The sequence below is a fragment of the Chelon labrosus genome, assembly GCF_963514085.1.
Source record: "Chelon labrosus genome assembly, contig: SCAFFOLD_88, whole genome shotgun sequence".
Classification (NCBI taxonomy): Eukaryota; Metazoa; Chordata; class Actinopteri; order Mugiliformes; family Mugilidae; genus Chelon; species Chelon labrosus.
The window spans coordinates 90,650-105,719 of NW_028181642.1; the positions used below are offsets into that span (position 1 = coordinate 90,650).

General features: G+C 45.5%; 1 protein-coding gene across 1 annotated transcript in view; it reads right to left on the reverse strand.

Moving 5' to 3' along the window:
- timm50 (translocase of inner mitochondrial membrane 50 homolog) overlaps positions 1 to 15,070 on the reverse strand; it is a 30,340-nt gene that overhangs the window by 13,957 nt on the left and 1,313 nt on the right. Inside the window, 3 exon segments of the mRNA XM_084575269.1 lie at positions 3,489 to 3,510; positions 12,598 to 12,629; positions 14,423 to 14,579. Coding sequence (XP_084431395.1) covers positions 3,489 to 3,510; positions 12,598 to 12,629; positions 14,423 to 14,579 — 211 coding nt within the window.

The following is a 15,070-nucleotide window of genomic DNA, read 5'->3' on the forward strand; positions in this document are numbered from 1 at the left end:
GATGGATGGATTGATCCGTCGACAGAAGGGTGTATTCGGGTCTTGGACCTTCAGGGACACAGAGGTATTGACGAAGGGATTATCTGTATCGGCGGCCGATCAGAATTGGTTTAGTGGAGCAGATCGACCTGATGTGAACCTCACCAGCTGTCCATCACATTCACATAGAGTAGTTTTTAGAAAGTGTTTAAAATTAAAAACTGTCTATTAGCATTTGAAGAAGAAGAAGAAGAAGAAGAATCCTGGTGGATGTGTGGTGAGGTGGTAGTAGTTGATCATCTAAACAGAATCCATGGAGTCCACTCAGTCAAAGGCTGCACCCAAACAACAACAACAAACACTGAACGTTTAAAAGAAGAGAAAAGTTTCCTGGAGACAGCGTCAAGGAGAAACATCTTCCAGAGAGGGTTAGGGAGTTTATGGCAGCGTTGGATGACCAGAACATTTCTGGAGTAGAGAACACAAGGTACCAGCTACCCTCTCCACACTACATTAACTTTGACTGAAAGATTTATTGGACTGAATCCAGTCCACTCTAGGAGAAGACAAGGAAGACAAGGACAGACTTTAGGAAGCTACAGGAGACCAACTCTAGGAGAAGACAAGGAAGACAAGGACAGACTTTAGGAAGCTACAGGAGACCAACTCTAGGAGAAGACAAGGAAGACAAGGACAGACTTTAGGACGCTACAGGAGACCAACTCTAGGAGAAGACAAGGAGGACAAGGACAGACTTTAGGAGGCTACAGGAGACCAACTCTAGGAGAAGACAAGGAAGACAAGGACAGACTTTAGGAAGACACAGGAGACCAACTCTAGGAGAAGACAAGGAAGACAAGGACAGACTTTAGGAGGCTACAGGAGACCAACTCTAGGAGAAGACAAGGAAGACAAGGACAGACTTTAGGAAGCTACAGGAGACCAACTCTAGGAGAAGACAAGGAAGACAAGGACAGACTTTAGGAAGACACAGGAGACCAACTCTAGGAGAAGACAAGGAAGACAAGGACAGACTTTAGGAAGACACAGGAGACCAACTCTAGGAGAAGACAAGGAAGACAAGGACAGACTTTAGGACGCTACAGGAGACCAACTCTAGGAGAAGACAAGGAAGACCATGACAGACTTTAGGAAGACACAGGAGACCAACTCTAGGAGAAGACAAGGAAGACCATGACAGACTTTAGGAAGACACAGGAGACAAACTCTAGGAGAAGACAAGGAAGACAAGGACAGACTTTAGGAAGCTGCAGGAGACCAACTCTAGGAGAAGACAAGGAAGACAAGGACAGACTTTAGGAAGCTGCAGGAGACCAACTCTAGGAGAAGACAAGGAAGACAAGGACAGACTTTAGGACGCTACAGGAGACCAACTCTAGGAGAAGACAAGGAAGACAAGGACAGACTTTAGGAAGACACAGGAGACCAACTCTAGGAGAAGACAAGGAGGACAAGGACAGACTTTAGGAAGACACAGGAGACCAACTCTAGGAGAAGACAAGGAAGACAAGGACAGACTTTAGGAAGCTACAGGAGACCAACTCTAGGAGAAGACAAGGAAGACAAGGACAGACTTTAGGAAGACACAGGAGACCAACTCTAGGAGAAGACAAGGAAGACAAGGACAGACTTTAGGAGGCTACAGGAGACCAACTCTAGGAGAAGACAAGGAAGACAAGGACAGACTTTAGGAAGCTACAGGAGACCAACTCTAGGAGAAGACAAGGAAGACAAGGACAGACTTTAGGAGGCTACAGGAGACCAACTCTAGGAGAAGACAAGGAAGACAAGGACAGACTTTAGGAGGCTACAGGAGACCAACTCTAGGAGAAGACAAGGAAGACAAGGACAGACTTTAGGACGCTACAGGAGACCAACTCTAGGAGAAGACAAGGAAGACCATGACAGACTTTAGGAAGACACAGGAGACCAACTCTAGGAGAAGACAAGGAGGACAAGGACAGACTTTAGGAAGACACAGGAGACCAACTCTAGGAGAAGACAAGGAAGACAAGGACAGACTTTAGGAAGCTACAGGAGACCAACTCTAGGAGAAGACAAGGAAGACAAGGACAGACTTTAGGAAGACACAGGAGACCAACTCTAGGAGAAGACAAGGAAGACAAGGACAGACTTTAGGACGCTACAGGAGACCAACTCTAGGAGAAGACAAGGAAGACAAGGACAGACTTTAGGAAGACACAGGAGACCAACTCTAGGAGAAGACAAGGAGGACAAGGACAGACTTTAGGAAGCTACAGGAGACCAACTCTAGGAGAAGACAAGGAAGACAAGGACAGACTTTAGGAAGCTACAGGAGACCAACTCTAGGAGAAGACAAGGAAGACAAGGACAGACTTTAGGAAGCTACAGGAGACCAACTCTAGGAGAAGACAAGGAAGACAAGGACAGACTTTAGGAAGACACAGGAGACCAACTCTAGGAGAAGACAAGGAAGACAAGGACAGACTTTAGGACGCTACAGGAGACCAACTCTAGGAGAAGACAAGGAAGACAAGGACAGACTTTAGGAAGACACAGGAGACCAACTCTAGGAGAAGACAAGGAAGACAAGGACAGACTTTAGGAAGCTACAGGAGACCAACTCTAGGAGAAGACAAGGAAGACAAGGACAGACTTTAGGAAGCTACAGGAGACCAACTCTAGGAGAAGACAAGGAAGACAAGGACAGACTTTAGGAAGACACAGGAGACCAACTCTAGGAGAAGACAAGGAGGACAAGGACAGACTTTAGGAAGCTACAGGAGACCAACTCTAGGAGAAGACAAGGAAGACAAGGACAGACTTTAGGAAGACACAGGAGACCAACTCTAGGAGAAGACAAGGAGGACAAGGACAGACTTTAGGAAGACACAGGAGACCAACTCTAGTTAACATTAAATCTCTATGTCTCTATTTCATTGATCATTTCATCCAAACCTAAAAGTTGGACTCAAACAACATAAGGCGTCTGATCTGAATCTTCTTTTATCCAATAACGAAGCTGAAACCAGGACAACTGTGGACAGGCAGTGTGAATGATGGGACGTGGGCATATGGATGGATTTTTTTTGGGGGGGGGGGTAGTTGGCAGTGCCACCAAAGCTCTGGAGTGATCCATCATTCAAACAAACAAACAAACCAACATGGCTGCCAGGGCGTCAATACAAACACATGTCCCGTAGAAAGAGGTCTCATCTGGACCGAAGCAGGACGACTAGGAGGTCTGAGCAGATCTGAGCTGAGAATATTTATCAGGACAGATGGAAGATATTTGGTTCATCTCGACTTTTAAATGGACTTTAAATGGATGTTTTAACTGGATGAGTGGTCTAATCAATCAGAGCCAAACATTATGTGACACGTCAGGCATTTATGTCCTTTACTGAAAAACAGTTTGTCTGAATGTCTCCTCTTAATAAAGGTTATGAACAAGATCAACTCAAGGTTTGATTCTCTGTTAAAGTTATAAATAAAGACAGACTCACCTCTGTCGAACTCATCTGGAATCTGTCAGAGAGAGAGAGAGAGAGAGAGAGAGAGAGAGAGAGAGAGAGAGAGAGAGAGAGAGGAGAGAGAGAGAGAGAGAGAGAGAGAGAGAGAGAGAGAGAGAGAGAGAGAGAGAGAGAGAGAGAGAGAGAGAGAGAACAATTAAAGACAACCAAAACCCCCTTGATTTCGAAATTACTTGGGAAGAAATAACCAGACAGACAAAATGTCTGAAGCCAAGGAAAGCTTGTGGTCCAGACAGCATTAGAAACGAAATGCTCAAAAGCAGCACCCCAGAAATGCAGGGTGCAGTGTTACATCTGTTCAACCTTATACTACAGGCAGGATGTTTCCCCAACATCTGGTGCAAAGGGCTCATTTCCCCCATTCATAAGAGTGGGGACAAATCAGACCCTAATAACTACCGTGGCATCTGTGTCAGCAGCTGTCTGGGTAAACTATTCTGTAGTATTCTTAATACAAGAATACTAGATTTCCTTGAGGAACAGTCAGTCTTAAGTAAAAGTCAGATTGGCTTCCTCCCAAAACACCGCACCACCGACCATGTATATACCCTTCACACTTTAATCAACAAACATGTACAACAAACTAAGAATGGAAAAAATATTTGCCTGCTTCATTGATTTCAAGAAAGCTTTCGACTCTATTTGGCATGAAGGGCTCTATTACAGACTTTTAAAATGTGGCATAGGTGGCAAAATGTATGATCTGGTTAAATCAATGTATTCGGAAAACATGTGTGCTGTTAAAATTGGAGACAAATTAACTGATGTCTTCCCCCAGAGAAGAGGTGTTCGGCAGGGTTGCAACCTAAGTCCGACGTTATTTAATCTGTATATAAATGAACTGGCTGTTGAGTTGGATAAATGTGCTGCTCCGGGCCTCTCCCTCCTAGATAGAGAGGTGAAGTCTCTGTTCTATGCTGATGACCTTGTTCTACTGTCTCCTACTGAACAAGGACTACAGCTACAGCTGGACGTAGTAGAAAAGTACTGTCAGAACTGGACCCTGGCAGTAAACATGAAGAAAACAAATGTCATGATTTTTCAAAAACGCCCCAGGTGTCATGAGAACAAACACCAATTTACCATCAATAATCATGTCATTGAACACAGCATGAGTTATACCTACCTTGGTATAACCATAACAGCATCAGGGAGTTTCAACATGGCAGTGAATGCACTAAAAGAAAAAGCTCGAAGAGCTCTATATGCAATTAAGAGAAAATTTTATAATGTCCATATTCCAATAAAAATCTGGCTTAAAATATTTGATAGTGTCATCCAGCCCATTGCGCTGTACGGTAGTGAAGTATGGGGTCCACTCAGTCATCAGAGCTTTATCCGTTGGGACAAACATCCAACAGAATCTCTACATGCAGAATTCTGCAGATACATTTTACACGTACACAGAAACACACCAACAAATGCATGTAGAGCAGAATTAGGCAGATACCCACTGATAATCAACATTCAGAAGAGAACGCTCAACTTCTTTAACCACCTGAAATCCAGCCCCAGAGACACCCTCCACTCCAAAGCCCTCCAAACCCAAGAGCTGAGCCCAGAGAAGAGTCCCCTATGTCAGTTGGTACTGAGGCTAACTGCCCCCTCTCAGACACAGTCTGACCAGCCTCACAACAACACTGCTCTACAAAAAGTAATCAGGGTAAATCAAATTATAGCACAATGTAAAGAAAGCTATCTGGACCATTGGGAAGAAACAACTAAAAACCAAAGTAGATTGGAATGTTATCTTGGCCTTAAAAGAGATTATGAATTAGCAGAATATCTCTCTACTGTCAGAGATAGAAAGCAGAGACAGATCCTAACCAAGGACAGGCTCAGTGACCACAAACTGGCAATCCAAACAGGAAGACACAAAAAATCATGGCAACCAAAAGAAAACAGAAAATGTGGTCACTGTTCGACAGGTGAGGTTGAGACGGAGATGCACTTTCTCCTACAATGTACAAAATTAAATGACACTAGAGAAATTTATTGGAACAAGTTCAGCTCTTTGGTTCCAGGTTTCAAAGAGCTGGACGACCTCTCCAAATTAAAAATACTCCTCGGAGAAGGAGAGCGGGCACACCTTGCTGCCCAGTATGTGTTAACATGCCACACCCTGAGGGACAGTGAGTGATCGAGGCACACACACACACACACACACACACACACTGTATATAACTAATAGAATGTTCATAATGTATATATCTTTGATTTATTGTATTGTACTTTAATGCTCTGCTTTGGCAATATTGTTTTTTTTTTAAGAAACTTTCATGCCAATAAAGCCCATTTTGAATTTGAATTTGAATTGAGAGAGAGAGAGAGAGAGAGAGAGAGAGAGAGAGAGAGAGAGAGAGAGAGAGAGAGAGAGAGAGAGAGAGAGAGAGAGAGAGAATTAATATATACAGAGGTAGAGGTAGAGCGAGAGCAGCTGGTCGAGGATCAATCACATGATCAGTAGACCAGCGTCTGATGTGACGACTCAGAGTTTGTGGTGACGACAAATCAATGTTTGTCTGTTGATGGTTAAACGAAGGAAGAGAATCAATGTTCAGGACTGAGTGATAAGCAGCGCCACCATGTGGTCAGGACAAGAGCTAGTGGTGGAGTCAATGAGGAGGAGGAAGGAGAGATGAGGAAGGAAGGAAGGGAGAGAGGGAAGGAATTAAGGAACCTGTAAAATAAAATAGTTCTATTACAGTTAAATAAACTGATTAAGAAGCGAGTGATGGAGGAGGAGGAGGAGGAGGAGGAGGAGGAGGAGGAGGAGGAGGAGGAGGAGGAGGAGGAGTGCAGCGTTGGTTAGGTGAAGGACGCCCCCTGGTGGCCATGAACCAGAATCAGCTTCATGTGTAAACGTTTAAAACGTCGACACGACTAACCTGTAATTAATTCTGACCAAACTAAGAGACTAAAAGACATCACGTCCTGCTTTAATTAACTTCTTCAGATTTAATTAAACGTATCAGCAGCCAAACGTTGCTTCCAGATGTTGAAGTGAATCCTGAGAGATTCTGTGATTCTGATTCTGATTCTGATTCTGATTCTGTGGGAAAAGGTTTGAAACGACGGAGAAACGAGGTCACGAGAGGAAACAGGATCCGACCGGCCGATGCTGGGGGTTGAGCTCAGCTGCTGCTGGTCGTATTGTTAGTGGATGTGGACGGAGGTGTGAACGAGGCCGTTAGGACCCCATCGACACCTGGCTACGACCGCGGGACAGCAGCGCGGGACAGCAGCCTGGGACAGCAGCCTGGGACAGCAGCCTGGGACAGCAGCCTGGGACAGCAGCGGACCACGGGTTCCCACCACTCAGCCCCGAGAAAATAAAACCCCCCCCAAAAAAATTATATATATATATATATATATATATATATATATAAAACAAACAGCTGAGACGACAAATAAATAAAATAGTTGATATATGAGCAGGAGCTGAGATAGAACAGGAAAGAGGTTTTAATGTTTTAACTGAAACTGTCTCATGTTTACGTCCTAAAACTCACAAAACCCAAACTTTAACCTAAACCCAAACTTGCCACTTCATTAGGTACACCAGTGATGATATAATCCTCATACTGGAGATAAATGTACGGCTTCATTTTAGTCGCTGCCCGTTTACATTTAGTATTAAATTATGAAACTGAGCCTCAAACATGGTTTAGACTCCCTGGCCAGTTCATTAGGTACGCTACTGGAGCTGGAGCAGTCGTCCTGTTTGAGGCTGAAATGTTTCTCTCCTCCTCATAAAAACTATTCTCTTATTTAATTTAAACTTTTCTTTATAACTTCAGGACTTGAAAACCAAACCAGGTGTCCACCGTGACATGAAGCTTAGAGGAGGGTTTGGTAGCCGTCACACTTTGGCCACAACGTCCGTCTTCATGAACAGATTATTTATGTGTTTACGTGTTGAGAAGCCTCCAGGGTTCAGCTCTAGACTCTAAAACAACAAACGTCAGAAATAAATCAGAACTTAACGTGTTTCACTTTACAGCTTGTTCCAAAATATGGATCATCTCCCAAAGTCATGACTCACGCAACAAACCGACGACATGACAGACCAACAGGACATGTTTCATGTGCATCATGTAAATAACACACGTTATTACTGGACGTTGGATAAAAGAACCAAACCCTCTCAGACCCAACATGTGCCGTCTGAACTAGGGTTTAATATTTTTCCCGAAAATTAGATGAATCAGATCCCGGGAAAAGACGACCTATTTCCCGGGAATCCCGGGAAACAGCTGTTTTTTGTTGTTGTTGTTGTTTTTGCCCAAGTAATGTATTGATATCATTCAAATATGCGTTCCCAGCATGTTTTATATTATTTGTAACATTATTAGGGCAAGAAACACAGTTTATGTCCATATCAACAAAGTTTGCAATGATCAATTCTGCTGCGTGATCAAGTGAGCTGCGTGCGTGACAGCCTATCTGCCAAAAAGCAGCTACCGTATTGGTGTAGAACGATCACGTGACCAACCGTGCCACCACTCGCGACCAAGATCTTATTACGCTCTGAAGAAACTAGTTCTGCATAAAACATAGACTCATCGGCAATCGACTGGAATTTTTGCGACAAACTTTTTTTGGGTAGCTTAGCACGACTCGTTATGTTTTATGAACTAAAGATTGTGTAGATGCCAGACTGTGGAGCGGGATGAAACGATAACAGGGTTCACCTTAAGGCTGAGAGACTGGCGTTGGAGCTCCAAATTATTCAAGCAGAGGAAGAAATACTTCTATTGCAAATTAGGGCACGACAAAGGAGACAATGATGTTTATGAGTGGAAACCGGAAAAGCGGTCTCCAGCGGATGTAGTTAGCGGACCAATCACAGCCAATGCCGCTGCGTTGCTGCTGCGTTGCTGTTGCGTCGCCTCGACGCGCGTCGAGGATTTTTGGGAGGTGCACTTCCTGCCCTTGCGTAGGACGCACGGGGGTCCGCAAGGACGTAATAGGTCCGTAATAGGTCCGTACGCACGGACGCGCTGTGTCAACGCGGAAGCATAATTTGGGCTTTACGGCCTAACAAAGCTGGCGGCAGACATCATTAGGAGGTTGGTAGCCTACTGCTGCACTGAATTCAACGTTAACGTAAGACAACAATAGAAGCGCACGTGTAACAAAAAATAAATATATATTTCCCGTTTCCCGTCATAACCTTTCCCGGGAATCGGGAAATAGTCTTGATCAGATTTCCCGGGAATCCCGTTTCCCGGGATTAAACCCTAGTCTGAACGGAGGTGGGATAAGTGTGCCCTCACCTTTGAAGTGATCCAGTCTGCCTGTTGGCTAGACAGGATACAGCCTCAGGGTTTATAACGTGTGACGACGGGAAGGACAGATCCGTCCTGCTTCCCGTGTCCTCTCAACACCTCAGAGGGACGACGGTTACTGTATTTTACTGCTCGGTTAAAAGCAGAGGAGTCAAAAGTGTGGAGAAGCTGGTAGAGGATAGACAACATGTCCAAAGATGTCCTGCATCATGTAGCCAGACGTCTGACAGCTCGTTGTCTCATTGTGAAACCAGCTCATTGTCCTGATGAGTCTTTATTCTTCCTCATTTCACTCCTTCCTTCTCTTTTCTCTGCATCAGTGTTTTTTTATTTCCAGGACTCGGTTTCCTTTTTTAAAATATACACGTTTCCTGCATCCTGTCTTTAATCAAAGTGCAACAGAGACCTGAAAATATGAAGAAGCAGCAGCAGCTCTATCAAAGTATGGCGACAGAGAAGAGATGCAGACGAGCAAAGAGGAGTGAAACCAGAGGGATAAGACGAACAAGCTGAACTCAGAGCAAAGCAGTCTAAAGAAACGTCTGCAATGTCAAATAAAATGAAATTAGAAAAAGACCTTTCTCCTCGTGCAACACGGAATAAATAAACTCATTACTGTAACTGGTGATGAATCTGTTCATTAAAGATCCTCTGACTGGAAGGTAACCCCTCTGAGACCACGCTCCAGGCTCCTTTGAAGTGGACTAAACGTTCCCGGATCAACACCTCCTCCGAGCGCCGGCACACGTCAGCGTCCTGTTCAGTTCTCTGTGAAGCGGTTTCAGGACGAGCAGGTGAGATAAGTGTGTCCTCCTGAAACGCTTTGGGACGAGCGGCACAAGGCTTCGTCACGTCACGGCGACGTGAGAAGTGTGTCGTCTGATGAGAGTCCAGGACGTCCAGCTGAGAGGAGTGTGCTCCCTGAGAGGAACCAGACTGTTCACACTGAGCAGCTACGTCCGCTACGACAGTTAGCTCCTAGCCTCAATGAACCGCGACTAGATTTAACTCTTTAAAACCAAACGTGTTTAGAGGTCCCTCTTCTGTTGACGCAGCATCTTCATCTCTACCACTTTGTCTTCCTTCTCATGTTTCCAGATGCTGCACAGTTGTTGGGTTTCTCTTGGATAACGACTTCTTAGAATCAGACAGATCCTACAACGTTAAACTCATGACAAACGTCAAACAGGAACAATAATAAGCAGAATATGTGAGTTTCACTGGTATTTCTGCAGAGTTCTGACTTCATGCTGCAGTAATTAGTCAGCTTCTGGTTTTTGTTCTGGCTCTTTTTTTACATCAGCGAAACCAAACATGTTTCTATCTGAAAGCACAAAGAGACGCAAACACACACGAACATTTGCAAAGACGTTAAATGAATTCCCATGTCATCGATTACGTTTGTGCTTTCAGAGAAATTCCAAAGAATGTTTACATGTTCCAGCCAATGTGCCGTCATTACGGTAACTTCACTTGCTCTCTCTTTAATTAGGGTTAAAAGAAATAAAACAAAGATTTTGCTTAAAGAAAGTTCCGGGAAGAATCCAGTTTCTGTCGAACAACTCTTCGTTCCCGGACCAACAGCTTCAAAGACGCTTTGAGCAGCTACTTAGCAGGAAGCCGTCCTGACACGTCTGACTCTCTGGCACCAACAAAAGGATCCTAATGAGGCAGAAGTGTGCCCCTTTGAAGTGGCCTTTCTTCCCAGACCAACACCTCCGGCCTCAGACCGTCAACCCGAGGCCTCATCAGCTTCATTATCATCCAGAACAGAGGAACCGTCCACATTTAAGAACCAGTGGTCCTAATCTAAATGTGTCTCCACATGCGTCCCCAGCCAGCACTGGAGATCTGATCTCAGTGTGTGTGTGTCTGTAAATCAGCAGCGCCATCATCTGTAAATCAGCAGCGCCATCATGTGGTCACAGCTGCTGTCTCTAATGGATCTCTACCTACCGCTGGATCAGAACCATCAACAGCTGCTGGTTGACTTGGAGACATGATCCAGATGTTGGAACAAGATGGAAAGACTCTCACATGTTAAGATCTGATTTATCTCCTGAGTTGATTCTAGTTCAGATTAGTTTCTAGTTTAGTTTGGTTCTCAGCTCCAAGGCCAGAATCTTTTAAAAGGCTCTCATTACTAATGAACAGACATCACTGATTCATGTGATCATTTCTACTAGTGGTTGAATGAATGAGTTAAACTCCTCTTCCTCAGATCAGCCCTGTTGAGTAGGTGGTCTTTAATGTGACCCAGGACTCATTGTGTGTTCACACTACCAAAGGAAGGAGGTCACATGTGTCCCAGACCACCTCCACCTCCACATGTGTCCCAGACCACCTCCACATGTGTCCCAGACCACCTCCACACGTGTCCCAGACCACCTCCACCTCCACATGTGTCCCAGACCACCTCCACATGTGTCCCAGACCACCTCCACACGTGTCCCAGACCACCTCCACATGTGTCCCAGACCACCTCCACACGTGTCCCAGACCACCTCCACCTCCACATGTGTCCCAGACCACCTCCACATGTGTCCCAGACCACCTCCACACGTGTCCCAGACCACCTCAACCTCCACATGTGTCCCAGACCACCTCCACCTCCACATGTGTCCCAGACCACCTCCACATGTGTCCCAGACCACCTCCACACGTGTCCCAGACCACACGTGTCCCAGACCACCTCCACACGTGTCCCAGACCACACGTGTCCCAGACCACCTCCACACGTGTCCCAGACCACCTCCACCTCCACATGTGTCCCAGACCACCTCCACATGTGTCCCAGACCACCTCCACACGTGTCCCAGACCACCTCCACATGTGTCCCAGACCACACGTGTCCCAGACCACCTCCACACGTGTCCCAGACCACACGTGTCCCAGACCACCTCCACATGTGTCCCAGACCACACGTGTCCCAGACCACCTCCACATGTGTCCCAGACCACACGTGTCCCAGACCACCTCCACACGTGTCCCAGACCACCTCCATACGTGTCCCAGACCACCTCCACATGTGGACTCATGATAAGTTTAGACTCTGAGTCTGTGGAGAACATCTGGTCTGATCTGAGCATCCTATAAATGACACTAAAGCAGCTTCTGAAGGAAAAATCTGTCAAATCAAACCTGGAGAGCTCGACGTTACGACATGAGATGTTGTGTACATTAAATGCTCGGTGTTTACGGGTCACAGAGGCTAACCGTTAGCATGCTAATACAAACATTTCCCTCAGACATATCATAAAACTACATTTACAGCCACAACTGGTGAACCTGACGTCACTGCTTTGATGTCCCCAGAGTCCCAGATCTGTCAGCTGCACGTCGAGTGTGCCGCCACGTCGTATTACAGTACGGCTACGAACAAAGGGGACGTAAAGAAGGTGAGATAAGTGTGCTCTCCTTCCTTTCTCACTGTGACACCTCTCTCATCAGACAGGAAAAAAAAAAAAGTCCCAGTGAGACGTGAAGTGTGCCCTTTACAGCGTCCTCTACAACAGGAAGGAGGATTTCCAGCCCGACGCTAAAACACATCAAATGGGAAAAGATGAAGGCAGCAGCTTGAAAAGTCACGGCGGCGCGTTGAAGTGTGCTAACAGCTCCAGCTCTGGTCTAAACACCTCCCGTCTGAGCCTGAATGGACGCCTGAGTGTGTCCTCAGTGTGTGGACACAAGCGTTTAAAGCTAAAGACACTGACAGGTGAGCAGAATCACACCTGGACGGGTTAAGTGTGTGTGTGTGTGTGTGTGTGTGTGTGTGGCACAGTAAAACTCACCACGTTTCCTTGTTCATCCACTGAATTACTACCTGAAAAATAAAGAAGACAAACAGACGTTCAGCTTTAAAGGACACATCTCTAGTGTTTATCTTAATCAGCTTTAATGAGTTCGTCAGACAGCTGGGCCGTCAGATGGAGCCAGTTTGGGTTCAGCCTTCAGTCAGACACCGTCATGCTGCTACAGGTCCAGGCTGCTGGGGGACCTCTCTACCTTTCTGCTGTTAACGCAGCATCTTTGTTGGGTTTCTCTTAGAATCAGGCAGATCCTGCAGCTTCCAACCTGCTCATAAACAGCTGTTCTGTGATCTTGTGATGGGTAATTTCCACCTTTCGTCATCTTTTTGGATAAAAACAAATCGTTCAATCGTGACAATCACCAAACACAAACAATAATAAACTACATATGTGAGTTTCATTGGTGTTTCTGCAGAGTTATGACTTCATGCTTTTCTTTCAGTGCTATCAGCAAAATCAAACATTTTCACAAACCTATCTGCAGGAAAAAGCACAAAGACAAACGCAAACACACACAGAACACACTCCACGTGGCAAAGACGTTCAATTAAATCCCACGTAATCCAGAGAGAATAGAATCCAAACGCACGAAAGTAATATTCCACGACACGGTAAATGTCCTTAACGGTAAAATAAGAAAAATAATTAAAGATTATCCGTATGATCCAATAACTTCTGAGATAAAAAACAAAAAGCCAAGGAGATCCAAGAGAAATCACCAACTCCTACAATCTGTTTCGACGCCTTATAAACCAGCTGCTCGTCCTCACAGGACTCCGACCTCTACACGAATCTTCTTGTCGTTTTTTCTCCAGCGACATCAAATCAAACCAAGACGCGTTCTGAACTCCACTCCTTGAATCTTCTACCGAGCAAACCCGCAAAAAATAAACTCCTATATCATCCTCAGCATGACGGGTCACTGAAGACAGGCTGCTCATCTCTCACTGACAGCTGCTAGCTCCGCCCACATGTGGGCTGTCCCTACAGGACACAGGTGGGTGGAGCTACACTCTAAACAGGAAGTGTTAAGAAAACAAGCCAATCACAGCCACCGGTCACCTCGCTGATGGAGAGGACAGGAAGAGGCTGACGGCTCAGACACATAAAAATAATCCTCATATAAATACAACGATATAGGATCAGTGTTCATCAACCAGATACATATATATTTATATGTGATATAAAATACAGAATGTGTGATAGAATCATTAAACTATTAATTAAGAGTTTCAGCTTTACCAGTGAGGATTCGTAGCCAAGCTGTTTGCCGTGTGTGCAACATGACTAGTGGAGCAATTAGCTGGGAGGCTAGGAAAACTAGCAAGAGCCACTGTTAGCTTTAGCTGGGAGGCTAGGAAAACTAGCAAGAGCCACTGTTAGCTTTAGCTGGGAGGCTAGGAAAACTAGCAAGAGCCACTGTTAGCTTTAGCTGGGAGGCTAGGAAAACTAGCAAGAGCCACTGTTAGCTTTAGCTGGGAGGCTAGGAGGAGTAACTGCTATTAGCATTCACTCCATGTAAAAGAGGGCGGCGCCCGTGCAGTCGGTCGTGTTTGCTTCATGATAAGGGGTTTCTCTCCACGGTCACGACCATGAGATTTCATCAGGGACATGCACCACAGAAGAAGAAGAGGAGGAGGATGAGCTGACAGCATGAAGGTCACAGCAGTTACTTTAACGTAGGGTTTTATTTTATTGATCTAGAATCACTTTCCATATCTGCAGCTCATTGTTTCGGTTTCTTCTCTTCAGCTACAGATTTATTTATTTATTTATTTACAGAGGAGGACATTAATGAGACGCTCACCGAATATGTAGATGACGCTGACTGCCCCGCCGAGTCCCATGAGTCCCGCCAGCCTCAGCACCATCTTCTTAGCGTAGGCGGTGTTTTCCTTCTGTTTCTTGTCGTCTGTCTGTTCTCCCTCCTTCTCACCTTCAGGTCCCGCAGGAGGAGGTTGACCCTGATAGAAAACATACAGCAACAGAAACACGTCTGTTTCAGTTTGAACGCAGTCATGTCAATAAACTGAACCACACACTGAGGACGTAGTGTTGCAGTGATGTCAGAGAGCTACTGCTTGGTTTTTGTTTTCATCCATCTCCAGTTAATTTATGCCTGATATCAGATTAAACCACCAGCAGCAATGAAGGTCGACTGTGACGTCTGGATCAGAAGGTTGCACTTGAATACAACAAAGAGGTTATAGCCAATGAGCAGCTGGATGCTAGGACGCTAGGTTGAGCTACTATTAGCTGGACAGTTAGCAAGTGCTACTATAAACCAAGGGGTTGGGAAGCTAGGAAGAGCTGCTGTTAGCTGGTAGGCTAGGAAGCGCTGTACACACCAACCCACTGTCACAGCGGGCACCACAGTAGCTCACCTGGCTCAGGTGAGGCAGGTGTCCCGACCCCTTCGTCCAGCCCGTCTCTGTCCCCACTACTTTCTGTTTCT